At 47.5% G+C, this 20913-nt stretch overlaps 1 protein-coding gene across 1 annotated transcript in view; it reads left to right on the top strand.

Annotated features, from left to right (window-relative positions):
- Window positions 1-932: 932 nt before the first annotated feature.
- RRM2 (ribonucleotide reductase regulatory subunit M2) overlaps window positions 933-20913 on the top strand; it is a 46024-nt gene continuing 26043 nt past the window's right edge. Inside the window, exons 1-3 of the mRNA XM_063915424.1 lie at window positions 933-1406; window positions 1485-1562; window positions 8917-9066. Of these exons, the coding sequence (XP_063771494.1) occupies window positions 1320-1406; window positions 1485-1562; window positions 8917-9066 (315 nt within the window). The 5' untranslated portion in view covers window positions 933-1319. The remainder of the gene's footprint in view (window positions 1407-1484; window positions 1563-8916; window positions 9067-20913) is intronic.

Below are 20913 nucleotides of genomic sequence, written 5' to 3'. Positions count from 1 at the left end.
CAATCAATTGGACTCCAAGCCAGTGGCTCTTCAAATGAATACTTGCATACCCAATGTTGAAATAGATATACGCCCATAGGTGGAGCTAGACACGCCCCATGGGTAGAACATGACACGCCCACTCAATGGCGTGCCACACATTCTGCTAACATCTACAATCTCCCTGAAACTACTTTTCAAAAGTAGGCAAGTATGCTTCACTATTCAATGTGATACCTCAGGCAGTGCAGATCATGCTGCAGGCCCATCCACACACAATACACAGTACCACTGTGTAACCCCCCTGCTTATAATAAGCAATCGCACAGCTATGGGTGTACAGCAATGTGTACAGCAGGCATTATGGAACTATAGGTGCATGGAGCAGGTAGTCTGGATTTGGGCACAACGACTGCTGGGGAACTACATGTATCAGCATAGCAGGGGAACTGTTTTTATAGCATAGCTGAGCACTCATGATAGCAGAGATAGCGCTGTCAGGGCATGATGAGACTTGTAGTCCCTGCAGCGCATGCAGCTGTCTCTTCTCTCCTTGTTGATTAGAATTCTAGTCTCCCCCTTTAAGTATTAAAAAAACTGGCAGAACGCGCGGGAAACTTTCGAATCGATGTAAGGCAACAGCGCCTGAGTCACGTGACGCCCAGCCGCCTCAGCTCATTGGTCGAGGCGTGTGACAGTCTGGCAGGGTTCTCTCTCTCACAGACACAGGAGCGCGCCAAAACCGCGCCGGGCTCTGGGGGCAAGGGGTTTGCGCGAAATATTACTATAGACGGCGTAGTACGTACTATCCCGCCGTATCTATGATGCCGCTGACACTAGTGACGGTGTGTACACGTATATAACTCTGATAACACAACGAGGAGAGTGCAGGACTGCTTATGTATAGGTGTAAAAAGGGGGAGGGTGATTCCTAACAAACACCCCGGGGAAATGGCCGGATGTGAGACTCGCCCGTATCCGCCACACACGGTGTATAGCATGCGTCTGGCATGTACGGTGTGTACATGACTACATGTATGTGACGCCTGGGCTATTGTGTGTGAGGGAAAGCGCGCACTTTTCTGGCTCGCGTTAGGTAACAGCTGTTGCTCCGTCCTCGCCTGTGATTGGCTGCTCCTAAATCCCCGGCCTCGGATCCCGCTACAGGCCGCCTCCTGATTGGCTGATCTGCCCCTGGCGCCAAATGCGAATAGAGTATAAATAGCGGAGACCGGCTGCTGTGCCGCGTCTTCCCTTGCACGGTACACTACTATACAGGCGCTCGGCTCCATCACTGCCCAGCCCATACACCACCGCTCAGCATTATCTCCGGCGCCGCCATGCTAGCCTCCCGCAAGCCCTTCGGAGCAGTGACCGAGAACATCTCCCCCATGAAGTCCCTGACGCTGGTGGACAAAGAGAACACGGTGAGTACCGGCTCCGCCTGTCGCCGGCCGCTGCCGTTGTAATTACAGTCTCTAATCTGTCTCCTCCTGTGCGTGCAGCCGCCCTCCCTGAGCAACACCCGCATCCTGGCCAGCAAGACCGCCCGCAAGATCTTTCAAGAGCCGGAGCCCAGTTCGGTGAGTTCCACCCTCACCCTCCATTGCTGTGAAGGCGGCGGGGTACTAGTAGTCGCAGCATGCCCTGTCCTTGCTGCACAGTTGGTAGTTATATTTAAATAGGTGTCCATATCCTGGCGCCAAATGTGCTGCCATTGTACGGGGTGGGGGTCCCGGCCTCACCTACGTTAGGAGGCCTCATTGGCAGTTTGCACCATCACTGGGGCCAAGGATGGCACATACCCAGAGTCGGTGGGCACTGCTACTGTGCTTGTACCGGCAAGGTGTTGTGTCCTGCAGGGAGTGGTATTGGGCAGTGAGGATGTTCTTGGGAGAGTTATAAGTCAAAGCTCATTTATATGGTTAGGGGTGTATTTGCCATTATGCCATATGAAGGTGATTATGCCAATCAAGGGCTATTGAGACTTTGCCATTGAGACTTTCTTTGTGATAACTTTCCACCTCAAAAGGGTTTGATGAAAATATTCTGATGGTTTGTGCAAATGGCCTGTGGCTTGTTTAATAGCTGAACTCTGCTGAATTCACACTATGGGGGTCATTCCGAGTTGTTCGCTCGCAAGCGGATTTTAGCAGATTTGCTCATGCTAAGCCGCCGCCTACTGGGAGTGGATCTTAGCATCTTAAAATTGCGAACGATGTATTCGCAATATTGCTATTACACACCTCGTAGCAGTTTCTGAGTAGCTCCAGACTTACTCGGCATCTGCGATCATTTCACTGCTTGTCGTTCCTGGTTTGACGTCACAAACACTCAGCGTTCGCCCAGACATTCCCCCGTTTCTCCGGCCACTCCTGCGTTTTTTCCGGAAACGGTAGCGTTTTTCCCACATGCCCATAAAACGGCCTGTTTCCGCCCAGTAACACCCATTTCCTGTCAATCACATTACGATCGCCAGAACGATGAAAATGCCGTGAGTAAAATTCCTAAGTGCATAGCAAATTTACTTGGCGCAGTCGCAGTGCGGACATTGCGCATTAAGTGGAAAATCGCTGCAATGCGAAGATTTTTACAGAGTGAACAACTCGGAATGACCCCCTATGACAATTGATTCAGCACCATTTGAACGTGGCTACTACTAGATGGTGAAAACTGCAATCATAAGAAAGAAAATAAGAATTTACTTACCGATAATTCTATTTCTCGGAGTCCGTAGTGGATGCTGGGGTTCCTGAAAGGACCATGGGGAATAGCGGCTCCGCAGGAGACAGGGCACAAAAAAGTAAAGCTTTACTAGGTCAGGTGGTGTGCACTGGCTCCTCCCCCCATGACCCTCCTCCAGACTCCAGTTAGGTACTGTGCCCGGACGAGCATACACAATAAGGGAGGCATTTTGAATCCCGGGTAAGACTCATACCAGCCACACCAATCACACCGTACAACTTGTGATCTAAACCCAGTTAACAGTATGACAACAGAAAGGGCCTCTTAAAGATGGCTCCTTAACAATAACCCGAATTAGTTAACAATAACTATGTACAAGTATTGCAGATAATCCGCACTTGGGATGGGCGCCCAGCATCCACTACGGACTCCGAGAAATAGAATTATCGGTAAGTAAATTCTTATTTTCTCTATCGTCCTAAGTGGATGCTGGGGTTCCTGAAAGGACCATGGGGATTATACCAAAGCTCCCAAACGGGCGGGAGAGTGCGGATGACTCTGCAGCACCGAATGAGAGAACTCCAGGTCCTCCTTTGCCAGGGTATCAAATTTGTAAAATTTTACAAACGTGTTCTCCCCCGACCACGTAGCTGCTCGGCAGAGTTGTAATGCCGAGACCCCTCGGGCAGCCGCCCAAGATGAGCCCACCTTCCTTGTGGAGTGGGCTTTTACAGTTTTAGGCTGTGGCAGGCCTGCCACAGAATGTGCAAGTTGAATTGTGTTACAAATCCAACGAGCAATCGACTGCTTAGAAGCAGGTGCGCCCAACTTGTTGGGTGCATACAATATAAACAGCGAGTCAGATTTTCTGACTCCAGCCGTCCTTGCAATGTATATTTTTAAGGCTCTGACAACGTCCAACAACTTGGAGTCCTCCAAGTCGCTAGTGGCCGCAGGCACCACAATAGGTTGGTTCAGATGAAATGCTGATACCACTTTAGGGAGAAAATGCGGACGAGTCCGCAGTTCTGCCCTATCCGAATGGAAGATTAGATAAGGACTTTTATAAGATAAAGCCGCCAATTCAGATACTCTCCTGGCAGAGGCCAGGGCTAGTAACATAGTCACTTTCAATGTGAGATATTTCAAATCCACCTTTTTCAATGGTTCAAACCAATGGGATTTGAGGAAATCTAAAACTACATTTAGATCCCACGGTGCCACCGGAGGCACCACAGGAGGCTGTATATGCAGTACTCCCTTGACAAAAGTCTGGACCTCAGGGACAGAGGCCAATTCTTTTTGGAAGAATATTGACAGGGCCGAAATTTGAACCTTAATGGATCCCAATTTGAGACCCATAGATAATCCTGATTGCAGGAAATGTAGGAAACGACCCAGTTGGAATTCCTCCGTCGGAACCCTCCGATCCTCGCACCACGCTACATATTTTCGCCAAATGCGGTGATAATGTTTCACGGTGACTTCCTTCCGTGCCTTAATCAAGGTAGGAATGACTTCTTCTGGAATGCCTTTCCCTTTTAGGATCTGGCGTTCAACCGCCATGCCGTCAAACGCAGCCGCGGTAAGTCTTGAAAAAGACAGGGACCCTGCTGTAGCAGGTCCCTTCTCAGAGGTAGAGGCCACGGTTCGTCCGTGAGCATCTCTTGAAGTTCCGGATACCAAGTCCTTCTCGGCCAATCCGGAACCACTAGTATTGTTCTTACTCTTCTTTGCCGTATGATCTTCAATACCTTTGGTATGAGCGGCAGAGGAGGAAACACATACACTGACTGGTACACCCAAGGAGTTACCAGTGCGTCCACAGCTATTGCCTGTGGATCTCTTGACCTGGCGCAATATTTGTCCAGTTTCTTGTTGAGGCGAGACGCCATCATGTCTACAATTAGTCTTTCCCAACGGTCTATTAACATGTTGAAGACTTTTGGATGTAGACCCCACTCTCCCGGATGAAGATCGTGTCTGCTGAGGAAGTCTGCTTCCCAGTTGTCCACGCCCGGGATGAACACTGCTGACAGTGCTATCACGTGATTCTCCGCCCAGCGAAGAATCTTGGCAGCTTCTGCCATTGCACTCCTGCTTCTTGTGCCGCCCTGCCTGTTTACATGGGCGACCGCCGTGATGTTGTCCGACTGAATCAACACCGGCTTTCCTTGCAGGAGAAGTTCCGCCTGGCTTAGAGCATTGTAGATTGCTCTTAGTTCCAGAATGTTTATGTGAAGAGACTTTTCCAGACTCGTCCATACTCCCTGGAAGTTTCTTCCTTGTGTGACTGCTCCCCAGCCTCTCAGGCTGGCGTCCGTGGTCACCAGGATCCAATCCTGAATGCCGAATCTGCGGCCTTCTAATAGGTGAGCCTTCTGCAACCACCACAGAAGTGACACCCTTGTCTTTGGTGACATGGTTATTCGCAGGTGCATCTGCAGATGCGACCCTGACCATTTGTCCAACAGATCCCTTTGGAATATTCTTGCATGGAATCTGCCGAATGGAATTGCTTCGTAAGAAGCCACCATTTTTCCCAGGACTCTTGTGCATTGATGTACTGACACTTTTCCTGGTTTTAGGAGGTTCCTGACCAGATCGGATAACTCCTTGGCTTTTTCCTCTGGAAGGAAAACCTTTTTCTGAACCGTGTCCAGAATCATTCCTAGGAACAGCAGACGAGTTGTCGGGATTAAATGGGATTTTGGAATATTCAGAATCCACCCGTGTTGTCTTAGCACCTCTTGAGATAGTGCTAAAGCTGTCTCCAGCTGTTCTCTGGACCTTGCCCTTATTAGGAGATCGTCCAAGTATGGGATAACTAATACGCCTTTTCTTCGAAGAAGAATCATCATCTCGGCCATTACCTTGGTAAAGACCCGAGGCGCCGTGGACAATCCGAACGGCAGCGTCTGAAACTGATAGTGACAGTTTTGAACAATGAACCTGAGGTACCCCTGGTGTGCGGGGTAAATCGGAACGTGTAGATACGCATCCTTGATGTCCAAGGATACCATAAAGTCCCCTTCTTCCAGGTTCGCTATCACTGCTCTGAGTGACTCCATCTTGAACTTGAACTTTTTTATGTAGAGGTTCAAGGACTTCAGATTTAGAATAGGCCTTACCGAGCCATCCGGCTTCGGTACCACAAATAGAGTGGAATAATACCCCTTTCCTTGTTGTAATAGGGGTACTTTGACTATCACCTGCTGAGCGTACAGCTTGTGAATGGCTTCCAACACCCTCTCCCTTTCGGAAGAGACGGTTGGTAAGGCAGACTTCAGGAAACGATGAGGAGGATCCGTCTCTAATTCCAACCTGTACCCCTGAGATATTATCTGCAGGATCCAGGGGTCTACCTGCGAGTGAGCCCACTGCGCGCTGTAATTTTTGAGACGGCCCCCCACTGTCCCCGAGTCCGCTTGAGAGGCCCCAGCGTCATGCTGAGGTTTTTGCAGGAGCCGGGGAGGGCTTCTGTTCCTGGGAAGGAGCTGCCTGTTGGTGTCTCTTCCCTCTTCCTCTGCCTCGTGGCAGGTACGACAAGCCCTTTGCTCTCTTATTTTTGTAGGAGCGAAAAGGCTGCGGTTGAAAGGTCGGTGCCTTTCTCTGTTGGGGAGTGACTTGAGGTAAAAAAGTGGATTTCCCGGCAGTAGCCGTGGCCACCAAGTCTGATAGACCAACTCCAAATAACTCCTCCCCTTTATACGGCAAAACCTCCATGTGACGTTTTGAATCCGCATCGCCTGTCCACTGTCGTGTCCATAAGGCTCTTCTGGCTGAAATGGACATAGCACTCACCCGAGATGCCAGTGTGCAAATATCCCTCTGTGCATCACGCATATAGATAAATGCATCCTTTATTTGTTCTAACGACAGTAAAACATTGTCCCTATCTAGGGTATCAATATTTTCACTCAGGGATTCTGACCAAACTACTCCAGCACTGCACATCCAGGCAGTTGCTATAGCTGGTCGTAGTATAACACCTGCATGTGTGTATATATTCTTTTGAATAACTTCCATCTTTCTATCTGATGGATCCTTAAGTGCGGCCGTCTCAGGAGAGGGTAACGCCACTTGTTTGGATAAGCGTGTGAGCGCCTTGTCCACCTTAGGGGGTGTTTCCCAGCGCGCCCTAACCTCTGGCGGGAAAGGGTATAATGCCAATAACTTTTTTGAAATTATCAACTTTTTATCAGGAGCAACCCACGCTTCATCACACACGTCATTTAATTCTTCTGATTCAGGAAAAACTGTTTGTAGTTTTTTCACACCATACATAATACCCTGTTTTACGGTATCTGTAGTATCAGCTAAATGTAACGTCTCCTTCATTGCCAAAATCATATAATGTGTGGCCCTACTGGAAAATACGTTTGAATTTCTACCGTCGTCACTGGAATCAGTGCCCGTGTCTGGGTCTGTGTCGACCGACTGAGGCAAAGGGCGTTTTACAGCCCCTGACGGTGTTTGAGGCGCCTGGACAGGCATTAATTGATTGTCCGGCCGCCTCATGTCCTCAACTGACTGTTTAAGGGAAGATAAACCATCACGTAATTCCACAAATAAAGGCATCCATTCTGGTGTCGACCCCCTGGGGGGTGACATCTGCATATTTGGCAATTGCTCCGCCTCCACACCAATATCGTCCTCATACATGTCGACACCACGTACCGACACACACCGCAAACTCACAGGGAATGCTCTAATGAAGACAGGACCCACTAGCCCTTTTGGGGAGACAGAGGGAGAGTCTGCCAGCACACACCACAAAGCGCTATATATACAAGGGATATCCTTATATTAAGTGCTCCCTTATAGCTGCTTTAATATATATATATATATAGCCATTAATGTGCCCCCCCTCTCTGTTTTACCCTGTTTCTGTAGTGCAGTGCAGGGGAGAGACCTGGGAGCCGTTCTGACCAGCGGAGCTGTGACAGAAAATGGCGCCGTGTGCTGAGGAGATAGGCCCCGCCCCTTTTTCGGCGGGTTCTTCTCCCGCTATTTTTCCAGTCAGGCAGGGGTTAAATATCTCCATATAGCCCCTATGGGCTATATGTGAGGTATTTTTAGCCTTGTATAAGGTTTATATTTGCCTCTCAGAGCGCCCCCCCCCAGCGCTCTGCACCCTCAGTGACTGCCCAGTGAAGTGTGCTGAGAGGAAAATGGCGCACAGCTGCAGTGCTGTGCGCTACCTTATGAAGACTGAGGAGTCTTCAGCCGCCGGTTTCCGGACCTCTTCACGCTTCAGCATCTGCAAGGGGGTCGGCGGCGCGGCTCCGGGACCGGACTCCACGGCTGGGCCTGTGTTCGATCCCTCTGGAGCTAATGGTGTCCAGTAGCCAAGCAGCAAATCCACTCTGCATGCAGGTGAGTTTACTACTTTCCCCCTAAGTCCCACGTTGCAGTGATCCTGTTGCCAGCAGGACTCACTGTAAAGAAAAAAACCTAAACTAAACTTTCTCTAAGCAGCTCTTTAGGAGAGCCACCTAGATTGCACCCTTCTCGTTCGGGCACAAAATCTAACTGGAGTCTGGAGGAGGGTCATGGGGGGAGGAGCCAGTGCACACCACCTGACCTAGTAAAGCTTTACTTTTTTGTGCCCTGTCTCCTGCGGAGCCGCTATTCCCCATGGTCCTTTCAGGAACCCCAGCATCCACTTAGGACGATAGAGAAACATTGATAGTGTTAAATCACTGGAAAGTGATACATGCACAGCCTTTCCCTGACTGCATGTGCAAATTGATTGAACTGGTATCTGTTAAATATGGCAATCCTGTGGTATATCTAATAGATACTGGGGAAACTAACTGATACAGGGCTGCTGGCTGCAGAAATACCAGCAGCAGTCTTGCCTAAATGGTGCAACAATTGAATTGCTGTCATGTGCCCAGCACTGACATGCCAATGATGCAAATATTTGTTCCTCTGCTTTGTATAGTGCATAAATATGACCTAAAGTGCTGCCACAGGTAACTTTTAGGACAAAATATGTTCACTGCTGAATGGAAGTAATCAGCCATTGCACAGCAAGCATTAGCAACCACTGCAGTACAATCAACAATGGAAGAAATAAAATAGCAGTATTGATTGATTCAGATGGTATACTGCTGTTTGGCACTGTCCTTTGGACCCTACTGCCAAACTAATTATAAACTGGCACTTTTACCATTTAAAAATAAAATATGTATATTATTTTTTTTTATATGATTGTTAACTCTGATTAATGAGTCTTCTCTACAGGTAAAAACCAAAGAGCAGAAGAAGCAAAGTGTTCAGGATGAACCCCTCCTACGTGTTAACCCCAACCGCTTTGTCATCTTCCCAATCAAGTATCATGACATCTGGCAAATGTATAAAAAGGCTGAAGCTTCTTTCTGGACTGCAGAAGAGGTGAGATGACTCGACAGTGCTTTGCAGTAGTGACTTGCATACCACCTTGATACAGCTGATGCAATAGTCTCTTTAGAACCTAACCAGTTACATCACAGCTTCTAGTTTTGAAAACCTTAAATGATTCACATTTATTGGTGTTTTACACAATCTATTGCATTATACATCTAAAGTCAAATGGTTTTGAACATTACTGTTTTGGTGAGATTAACTTGACAAGTTCAGTGTGTATATAAACTGACATGGGTAGCTTATTTGAAGAATGGCATAATCTGCTTGTTTACATACAGTAGTCGAAGCATGAGGCCCCATACTCAGGTTTAATATAAAGTGTCTGGTGACTCTCAAAGCTAGTGAAATCTGCCTGTACACACTTGACTTAAGTCAAAGTTGCCTGCACCAATGGTCTTGTGTGATGTGCTCAAAGGCATGTTAACTAGTCTACACAGATGGCCATTGTGTCTGCCAATTAAAGTACAAACCATGATATAACTATTTAGTATATTGTCATCAATGGTTGATTGGTATTATAAATTTACAGCAAAATACTGTACAATAACCAGGCCCTCAGAGCTTTGCAGCCCACTAAATTGCAGAAACCCAAAACATTGTTCCCAAAGCCACAATTTGCTTCTGCCATTAATGGTATAAGTTTTCATTGATTGGCCAGCTGGTTCTCCAGATAATGTCAAACTGAAAATTGCCTCCAGTAACTTATGGGTTACTTTAACACTAATTGCCAAAAGGAATTCAGTGCTGACACTAGGTAGCCTTTGCTTCTATCTGCATACACCATTTCACAAAGCCGGGCAACATGAGCCATACAAGGCATAGGTCTGAACACAGAAAATCAGAACTAGAAATTTGGGTTTCATAACTTTAGAGCTTACTGTTACAAATTGTACATAATTACTTTAAAAATACACAGGTTATAGACTACGGGGGGAGACCTGGGTTAAATTTTGAATGAGCAGCATCCTGTGGGGTAAGGTCTCTTGTACATTTGGGCATTCAACCCAGTGTGGCTTAAGTGAATGCCCTGAGCCAGCTAAGGACGGTTCTATTCTGCTATAACTGCTCATTGACAAACTCACCCTTGGTGTTGAAATTTCAAAACCAGAATTCTTTTTATACATGGGTACCTGAAGGTCTTTTGCATGTCAACTCCTGGTCCTTCCCTACCAGATCAGCGGGGGCATTTAATTGTCATTCTGTTTGAATCCTAAAATCTGGAATTACCAATAAAACAGTACTGGGCAGGTTTTGTGTGGAAGGACTGATCAAATGCCTTTAAGAAATGTAGCTGGTTAGACTACACATGCATCTCCACTAAAAACTCAAATGTCCCCAGACTGTTCATTAGCTGGAGTTTTACAAATTATATTTTCATAGAATAATCCTTGATACTACATGTAATTTGTTTTTAGGGAACAGATCAACAATTGATCATGACATTAGCCATAGTAAATCAATGGTTTAGAATGGTCAATGGCCATCCCCAACTTTATGACATGCAAAAAATTGAACCACAAGGTGTGTACAGTAACTTTAATTCAATGCCTGTGTAAGGATGGCCACTGATGGGTCTAGAATTGGTGTGATCATTGATTAAAAATGCTTCATACCCTTGATGGTATGAAACTTTCTCTAATGTCCTAGTGGATACTGGGGACTCCGTAAGGACCATGGGGATAGACGGGCTCCGCAGGAGACATGGGCACTTTAAGAAAGAATTTAGGTTCTGGTGTACACTGGCTCCTCCCTCTATGCCCCTCCTCCAGACCTCAGTTTGATACTGTGCCCAGACGAGCTGGGTGCTTTTCAATGAGCTCTCCTAAGTTCACTGAGAGAAAGTATTTTGTTGGTTTCTCTGACGTCCTAGTGGATGCTGGGACTCCGTAAGGACCATGGGGAATAGCGGCTCCGCAGGAGACAGGGCACAAGAATAAAAGCTTTAGGATCAGGTGGTGTGCACTGGCTCCTCCCCCTATGACCCTCCTCCAAGCCTCAGTTAGATTTTTGTGCCCGAACGAGAAGGGTGCAGGCTAGGTGGCTCTCCTGAGCTGCTTAGAATAAAAGTTTATTTTAGGTTTTTTTATTTTCAGTGAGACCTGCTGGCAACAGGCTCACTGCATCGTGGGACTAAGGGGAGAAGAAGCGAACTCACCTGCGTGCAGAGTGGATTGGGCTTCTTAGGCTACTGGACATTAGCTCCAGAGGGACGATCACAGGTTCAGCCTGGATGGGTCCCGGAGCCGCGCCGCCGGCCCCCTTACAGAGCCAGAAGAGCGAAGAGGTCCGGTGAAATCGGCGGCAGAAGACGGTACTGTCTTCAGACTAAGGTAGCGCACAGCACCGCAGCTGTGCGCCATTGCTCTCAGCACACTTCACACTCCGGTCACTGAGGGTGCAGGGCGCTGGGGGGGGGGGCGCCCTGAGACGCAATATAAACAGAGAATACCTTAGGTTGGCAAAACAATACATCACATATAGCTCCTGGGCTATATGGATGTATATTAACCCCTGCCATTTTTACAGAAAAGAGCGGGAGATAGGCTCCGCCCCTTCACGACGTCCTTATCTCCTCAGCACACAAGCGCCATTTTCCCTCACAGCTCCGCTGGAAGGACGGCTCCCTGACTCTCCCCTGCAGACCTGCTACAGAATCAGGGTAAAAAAGAGAAGGGGGGGCACTATTGGCAGCTAATAATAATATAAACAGCAGCTATAAGGGAATAACACTTATATAAGGTTATCCCTGTGTGTGTATGTATATCTATATCTAGCGCTTGGTGTGTGCTGGCAGACTCTCCCTCTGTCTCTCCAAAGGGCTAGTGGGGTCCTGTCCTCTATCAGAGCATTCCCGGTGTGTGTGCTGTGTCGGTACGTGTGTGTCGACATGTATGAGGAGGAAAATGATGTGGAGGCGGAGCAATTGCCTGGGTTAGTGATGTCACCCCCTAGGGAGTCGACACCTGACTGGATGATCGTATTTAAAGAATTACGTGATAATGTCAGCACTTTGCAAAGAACGGTTGATGACATGAGACAGCCGGCAAATCAATTAGTGCCTGTCCAGGCGTCTGACACCGTCAGGGGCCCTAAAACGCCTGTTACCTCAGTGGGTCGACACAGACCCAGACACAGATACTGAGTCTAGTGTCGACGGTGAGGAGTCAAACGTAATGTCCTGTAGGGCCACACGTTACATGATCACGGCAATGAAGGAGGCATTTAACATTTCTGACACTACAAGTACCACAAAGAAGGGTATTATGTGGGGTGTGAAAAAACTACCAATAGTTTTTCCTGAGTCAGATGAATTAAATGAGGTGTGTGTGATAAAGCGTGGGTTTCCCCTGACAAAAAACTGCTAATTTCTAATAAATTATTGGCACTATATCCTTTCCCGTCAGAGGTTAGGACGCGTTGGGAAACACCCCCTAGGGTAGATAAGGTGCTCACACGTTTATCTAAACAAGTAGCGTTACCGTCTCCTGATACGGCCACCCTCAAAGAACCAGCTGATAGAAGGCTGGAAAATATCCTAATAAGTATATACACACATACTGGTGTTATACTGCGACCAGCAATCGCTTCAGCCTGGATGTGCAGTGCTGGAGTCGCGTGGTCGGATTCCCTGACTGAAAATATTGATACCCTGGATAGGGACAATATATTGTTAACTATAGAGCATTTGAAGGATGCATTACTGTATATGCGTGATGCACAGAGGGATATTTGCACCCTGGCATCAAGAGTAAGTGCTATGTCCAATTCTGCCAGAAAAGCGTTATGGACGCGACAGTGGTCAGGGGATGCGGATTCCATCAGTCCTTTCGTTCCCATAAGTACAAGCGAGCAAAAGGCCACTCTTTTCTGCCCCGGGGCAGAGGAAGAGGAAAAAGACTGCACCATGCAGCCGCTTCCCAGGAGCAGAAGCCCTCCCCTGCTTCTGCCAAGTCTTCAGCATGACGCTGGGGCTTTACAAGCAGACTCAGACATGGTGGGGGCCGTCTCAAGAATTTCAACGCGCAGTGGGCTCACTCGCAAGTGGATCCCTGGATTCTACAGGTAGTATCGCAGGGGTACAAACTGGAATTCGAGGCGTTTCCCCCTCGCCGGTTCCTGAAGTCGGCTCTACCAAAGTCTCCCTCCGACAGGGAGGCAGTTTTGGAAGCCATTCACAAGCTGTATTCCCAGCAGGTGATAATCAAGGTACCCCTCCTACAACAGGGAAAGGGGTATTATTTCACGCTGTTTGTGGTACCGAAGCCGGATGGTTCGGTGAGACCAATTTTAAATCTGAAATCCTTGAACACTTACATAAAAAGGTTCAAATTCAAGATGGAGTCACTCAGAGCGGTGATAGCGAACCTGGAAGAAGGGGACTATATGGTGTCTCTGGACATCAAAGATGCTTATCTCCACGTCCCAATCTACCCTTCTCACCAAGGGTACCTCAGGTTTGTAGTACAAAACTGTCATTATCAGTTTCAGACGCTGCCGTTTGGGTTGTCCACGGCACCTCGGGTCTTTACCAAGGTAATGGCCGAAATGATGATTCTTCTTCGAAGAAAAGGCATCTTAATTATCCCTTACTTGGACGATCTGATAAGGGCAAGGTCCAAGGAACAGTTAGAAGTCGGAGTAGCACTATCTCAGGTAGTGTTACGTCAGCACGGGTGGATCCTAAATATTCCAAAATCGCAGCTGATTCCAACGACACGTCTACTGTTCCTAGGAATGATTCTGGACACAGTCCAGAAGAAGGTGTTTCTCCCGGAGGAGAAGGCCAGGGAGTTATCCGAGCTAGTCAGGAACCTCCTAAAACCAGGCCAGGTATCAGTGCACGAGGGTCCTGGGAAAAATGGTGGCTTCTTACGAAGCAATTCCATGCAAGAACGTTTCAGTGGGATCTACTGGACAAATGGTCCGGATCGCACCTTCAGATGCATCAGCGGATAACCCTGTCGCCAAGGACAAGGGTGTCTCTTCTGTGGTGGCTGCAGAGTGCTCATCTACTAGAGGGCCGCAGATTTGGCATTCAGGATTGGATCCTGGTGACCACGGATGCAAGCTTGAGAGGCTGGGGAGCAGTCACACAGGGAAGAAATTTCCAGGGCTTGTGGTCAAGCATGGAAACATCTCTTCATATAAACATTCTGGAACTAAGGGCCATTTACAATGCCCTAAGTCAAGCGAAACCCCTGCTTCAGGGTCAGGCGGTATTGATCCAATCGGACAACATCACGTCAGTCGCCCACGTAAACAGACAGGGCGGCACGAGAAGCAGGAGGGCAATGGCAGAAGCTGCAAGGATTCTTCGCTGGGCGGAAAATCATGTGATAGCACTGTCAGCAGTGTTCATTCCGGGAGTGGACAACTGGGAAGCAGACTTCCTCAGCAGACACGACCTTCACCCGGGAGAGTGGGGACTTCACCCAGAAGTCTTCCACCTGATTGTAAACCGTTGGGAAAAGCCAAAGGTGGACATGATGGCATCCCGTCTAAAAAAACTAGACGGATATTGCGCCAGGTCAAGGGACCCTCAGGCAATAGCGGTGGACGCTCTGGTAACGCCGTGGGTGTACCAGTCAGTGTATGTGTTCCCTCCTCTGCCTCATACCAAATGTACTGAGAATCATAAGGAGAGGAGTAAGAACTATACTCGTGGTTCCGGATTGGCCAAGAAGGACTTGGTACCCGGAACTTCAAGAGATGCTCACGGACGAACCGTGGCCTCTACCTCTAAGAAAGGACCTGCTCCAGCAGGGGCCTTGTCTGTTCCAAGACTTACCGCGGCTGCGTTTGACGGCATGGCGGTTGAACGCCGGATCCTGAAGGAAAAAGGCATTCCAGATGAAGTCATCTCTACCCTGGTCAAGGCCAGGAAGGACGTAACCGCAAAACATTATCACCGCATTTGGCGAAAATATGTTGCGTGGTGTGAGGCCAAGAAGGCCCCTACAGAGGAATTTCAACTGGGTCGTTTCCTGCAAACAGGACTGTCTATGGGCCTAAAATTAGGGTCCATTAAGGTTCAAATTTCGGCCCTGTCTATTTTCTTCCAGAAAGAACTGGCTTCAGTGCCTGAAGTTCAGACATTTGTAAAAGGGGTACTGCGTATACAGCCTCCTTTTGTTCCTCCAGTGGCACCTTGGGATCTCAATGTTGTGTTGAGTTTCCTAAAGTCACATTGGTTTGAACCACTTACCACGGTGGACTTAAAATATCTCACATGGAAGGTGACGATGCTGTTAGCCCTGGCTTCAGCCAGGCGTGTGTCAGAATTGGCGGCTTTATCATATAAAAGCCCTTACTTAATTTTTCATTCTGACAGGGCAGAATTGAGGACTCGTCCTCAATTTCTACCTAAGGTGGTTTCTGCATTTCACATGAACCAACCTATTGTGGTACCTGCGGCTACTAGGGACTTGGAGGACTCTAAGTTGCTTGACGTTGTCAGGGCCCTGAAAATATGTTTCCAGGACGGCTGGAGTCAGAAAATCTGACTCGCTGTTTATCCTGTATGCACCCAACAAACTGGGTGCTCCTGCTTCTAAGCAGACGATTGCTCGTTGGATTTGTAGTACAATTCAGCTTGCACATTCTGTGGCAGGCCTGCCACAGCCAAAATCGGTAAGCCCATTCCACAAGGAAAGTGGGCTCATCTTGGGCGGCTGCCCGAGGGGTCTCGGCTTTACAACTTTGCCGAGCAGCTACTTGGTCAGGGGCAAACACGTTTGCTAAATTCTACAAATTTGATACCCTGGCTGAGGAGGACCTGAAGTTCTCTCATTCGGTGCTGCAGAGTCATCCGCACTCTCCCGCCCGTTTGGGAGCTTTGGTATAATCCCCATGGTCCTTACGGAGTCCCAGCATCCACTAGGACGTCAGAAAATAAGATTTTACTTACCGATAAATCTATTTCTCGTAGTCCGTAGTGGATGCTGGGCACCCATCCCAAGTGCGGATTGTCTGCAATACTTGTATATAGTTATTGTTACAAAAATTCGGGTTATTATTGTTGTGAGCCATCTTTTCAGAGGCTCCTTTTCGTTTTATCATACTGTTAACTGGGTTCAGATCACGAGTTGTACGGTGTGATTGGTGTGGCTGGTATGAGTCTTACCCGGGATTCAATATCCTTCCTTATTATGTACGCTCGTCCGGGCACAGTATCCTAACTGAGGCTTGGAGGAGGGCCATAGGGGGAGGAGCCAGTGCACACCACCTGATCCTAAAGCTTTTATTCTTGTGCCCTGTCTCCTGCGGAGCCGCTATTCCCCATGGTCCTTACGGAGTCCCAGCATCCACTACGGACTACGAGAAATAGATTTATCGGTAAGTAAAATCTTATTTCTCTGACGTCCTAGTAGATGCTGGGAACTCCGTAAGGACCATGGGGAATAGCGGCTCCGCAGGAGTCTGAGCACATCTAAAGAGAGCTTTAGGATCACCTGGTGTGCACTGGCTCCTCCCCCTATGACCCTCCTCCAAGCCTCAGTTAGATTTCTGTGCCCGACGAGAAGGGTGCACACTAGGGGCTCTCCTGAGCTCTTTGTGAAAGTTTTGGTTTAGGTTTATTATTTTCAGTGAGACCTGCTGGCAACAGGCTCACTGCATCGTGGGACTAAGGGGAGAAGAAACGGACTCACCTGCGTGCAGAGTGGATCGGGTTTCTTAGGCTACTGGACATTAGCTCCAGAGGGACGATCACAGGTTCAGCCTGGATGGGTTCCCGGAGCCGCGCCGCCGGCCCCCTTACAGAGCCAGAAGAGCGAAGAGGTCCGGTGAAATCGGCGGCAGAAGACGATCCTGTCTTCAGATAAGGTAGCGCACAGCACCGCAGCTGTGCGCCATTGCTCTCAGCACACTTCACACTCCGGTCACTGAGGGTGCAGGGCGCTGGGGGGGCAGCGCCCTGAGACGCAATAAATCGATAAAAACCTTATATGGCTAAAATAAATGCATCACATATAACTCCTGGGCTATATGGATGCATTTAACCCCTGCCAAAACATACAGAAAAACGGATGGTAAGGATGCCGAGAAAGGGGCGGAGCCTATCTCCTCAGCACACTGGCGCCATTTTCCCTCACAGCTCAGTTGGAGGGAAGCTCCCTGGCTCTCCCCTGCAGTCACTACACTACAGAAAGGGGTTAAAGAGAGGGGGGCACAAATTAGGCGCAGTATAAACAATACAGCAGCTATAAAGGGAAAAACACTTTTATATAAGGTTATCCCTATATATATATATATATATATATATATATATATATCCAACAGAAAAGAAGGCACTCAGACTGTTTCAAAGCGATAAAGAAAGACATCTGTATTTAAGATGTCTTTCTTTATCGCTTTGAAACAGTCTCTGAGTGCCTTCTTTTCTGTTGGATATCTACTTCTCTGAGTGGCACCTGAGCAGTTGGGACATTGTAAAGTGAGTGCCGGCATACTATGTATGTATGTATGTGTGTATATATATATATATATATATATATATATATATATATATATATATATATATATATATATATATATATATATATATATATATATATATATATATATATATATATATATATATATATATATATATACAGGTTGAGTATCCCATATCCAAATATTCCGAAATACGGAATATTCCGAAATACAGACTTTTTTGAGGGAGAGTGAGATAGTGAAACCTTTGTTTTTTGATGGCTCAATGTACCCAAACTTTGTTTAATACACAAAGTTATTAAAAATATTGTATTAAATGACCTTCAGGCTGTGTGTATAAGGTGTATATGAAACATAAATGAATTGTGTGAATGTAGACACTTTGTTTAATGCACAAAGTTATAAAAAATATTGGCTAAAATGACCTTCAGGCTGTGTGTATAAGGTGTATATGTAACATAAATGCATCCTGTGCTTAGATTTAGGTCCCATCACCTTGATATCTCATTATGGTATGCAATTATTCCAAAATACGGAAAAATCCCATATCCAAAATACCTCTGGTCCCAAGCATTTTGGATAAGGGAGACTCAACCTGTATGTATATATATGTGTGTGTATGTGTATATATATATATATATATATCGCGCGCTCTGGTGTGTGCTGGCAAACTCTCCCTCTGTCTCCCCAAAGGGCTAGTGGGGTCCTGTCCTCTATCAGAGCATTCCCTGTGTGTGTGCTGTGTCGGTACGTTTGTGTCGACATGTATGAGGAGAAAAATTATGTGGAGACGGAGTAGAGTGTCTGTAATAGTGTTATCACCCCCTAGGGGGTCGACACCTGAGTGGATGTACTGTTGAAATTGCGTGACAGTGTCAGCTTTGTATAAAAGACAGTGGTTGACAGACAGCCGGCTACTCAGCTTGTGCATGTCCAGACGTCTCATACAGGGGCTCTAAAGCGCCCGTTACCTCAGATACAGACGCCGACACGGATACTGACTCCTGTGTCGACGGTGAAGAGACAACCGTGATTTCCAATAGGGCCACTCATTGCATGATTGATGCAATGGAAAATGTTTACACTTTTCTGATAATATGAATACCACCAAAAAAAAGGGGTATTATGTTTGGTGAGGAAAAACTTCCTGTAGTTTTCCTAAATCTGAAAAATAAAATGAGGTGTGTGATGATGCGTGGGTTTCCCCCCGATAACAATTGATAATTCTAAAAAGTTATTGGCAGTATACCTTTTCCCGCCAGAGGTTAGGGTGCGTTGGGAAACACCCCCTACAGGGGATAAGGCGCTCACACGCTTGTAAGAACAAGGGCTCTACCCTCTCTTGATGGCCGCCCTTAAGGATCCTGCTGATAAAAAGCAGGAGGGTATCCTAAAATGTATTTACACACATACTAGTGTTATACTGCGACCAGCAATCGCCTCAGCCTGGATGTGCAGTGCTGGGTTGGCGTGGTCGGATTCCCTGACTGGAAATTGATATCCTAGATAAGGACAGTATATTATTGCCTATAGAGCAATTAAAAGATGCATTTCTATATATGCATGATGCACAGCGGAATATTTGCCGACTGGCATCAAGTATAAGTGCGTTGTATTCTACCAGTAAAGTGGTCAGGGATTCCAAACGGCATTTGGAAGTATTGCCTTAAAAAAAGGGGATGTACCCTAGGTCGCCTCTCAAAATAAGACGCCGTATTATCAGGCGCAGTCCTGGTTGGCAAGCGGACAAAAGGGTTCCTCTTTTCTGCTCGTGACAGAGGGAGAGGAAAATGGCTGCAGAGATCAGCCAGTTCCCAGGAACAGAAACCCTTTTCCGCCTCTGCCAAGCCCTCAGTATGACGCTAGGGCTTTACAAGTTCAGGCACGGTGGGGGCCCGTTCTCAGTGAATTTCAGTGCGCAGTGGGCTCACTCGCAAGTAGACCCCGGGATCCTTCAGGTGTTATCTCAGGGGTACAAAATTGGAATTCGAGACGCATTCCCCTCGCCGTTTCCAAAAAGTCTGTTTTTACCGACGTCTCCCGCTGACAGGGAGGCAGTTTTGGAAGCCATTCACAAGCTGTATTCCCAGCAGGTGATGATTAAGGTACCCCTCCTGCAACAGGGAACGGGGTATTATTCCACACTATTGTGGTACCGAAGCCAGACGGCTCGGTGAGACCGATTTTAAAATCTAAAGTCTTTGAACACTTACAGAGGTTCAAATTCAAAATTGAGTCACTCAGAGCAGTGATTGCAAACCTGGAAGAAGGGGACTACATGATGTCTCGGGACATCAAGGATGCTTACCTTCATGTCAAAATTTACCCTTCTCACCAAGGGTATCTCAGGTTATGGTACAGAACTGTCACTATCAGTTCAGACGCTGCCGTAGGGAGGGTCCACGGCACCCCGGGTCTTTACTGAAGTAATGACCGAAATGATATTCCTTCAAAGGAAGGGAATTTTTAGTTATCCTTTACTTGGACGATTCCCTGATAAGGGTAAGATCCAGGGAACAGTTGGAGATCGGTGTAGCACTATCTCAGGTAGTGTTGCGGCAGCACGATTGGATTCTCAATATTCCAGATTCGCAGCTGGTTCCGACGATTTGTCTTCTGTTCCTAAGGATGATCCTGGACACAGTCCAGAAAGAAGGTGTTTCTCCCGGAGGAAAAAGCCAGGGAGTTATCCGAGCTAGTCAGGAACCTCCTAAAACCAAACCAAGTCTCAGTGCATCAATGCACAAGGGTTCTGGGTAAAAATGGTGGCTTCCTACGAAGCAATCCCATTCGGCAGATTCCACGCAAGACTTTCCAGTGGAACCTACTGGACAAATGGTCCGGGTCGCATCTTCAGATGCATCAGCGGATAACCCTGTCACCAGGGACAAGGGTATCCCTCCTGTGGTGGTTGCAGAGTGCTCATCTTCTAGAGGGCCGCAGATTCGGCATTCAGGACTGGATCCTGGTGACCACGGATGCCAGCCTGCGAGGCTGGGGAGCAGTCACACAGGGAAGGAATATCCAGGGCTTATGGTCAAGCCTGGAGACATCACTTCACATAAATATCCTGAAGCTAAGGGCCATTTACAATGCTCTAAGCTTAGCAAGACCTCTGCTTCAAGGTCAGCCGGTGTTTTCAGTCGGACAACATTACGGCAGTGACCCACGTAAACAGACAGGGTGCCACAAGAAGCAGGAGGGCAATGGCAGAAGCTGCAAGGATTCTTCGCTGGGCGAAAAACCATGTGATAGCACTGTCAGCAGTTTTCATTCCGGGAGTGGACAACTGGGAAGCAGATTTCCTCAGCACGCACTCCACCCGGGAGAGTAGGGACTTCACCCAGAAGTCTTCCACATGATTATAAACCGTTGGGAAAAACGACAGGTATTGCGCCA

The sequence above is a fragment of the Pseudophryne corroboree genome, chromosome 4 (genome assembly GCF_028390025.1).
Source record: "Pseudophryne corroboree isolate aPseCor3 chromosome 4, aPseCor3.hap2, whole genome shotgun sequence".
Lineage (NCBI taxonomy): Eukaryota > Metazoa > Chordata > Amphibia > Anura > Myobatrachidae > Pseudophryne > Pseudophryne corroboree.
Note: the sequence above shows the minus strand (reverse complement) of the source record. Positions and strands in the feature narration are given on the sequence as shown.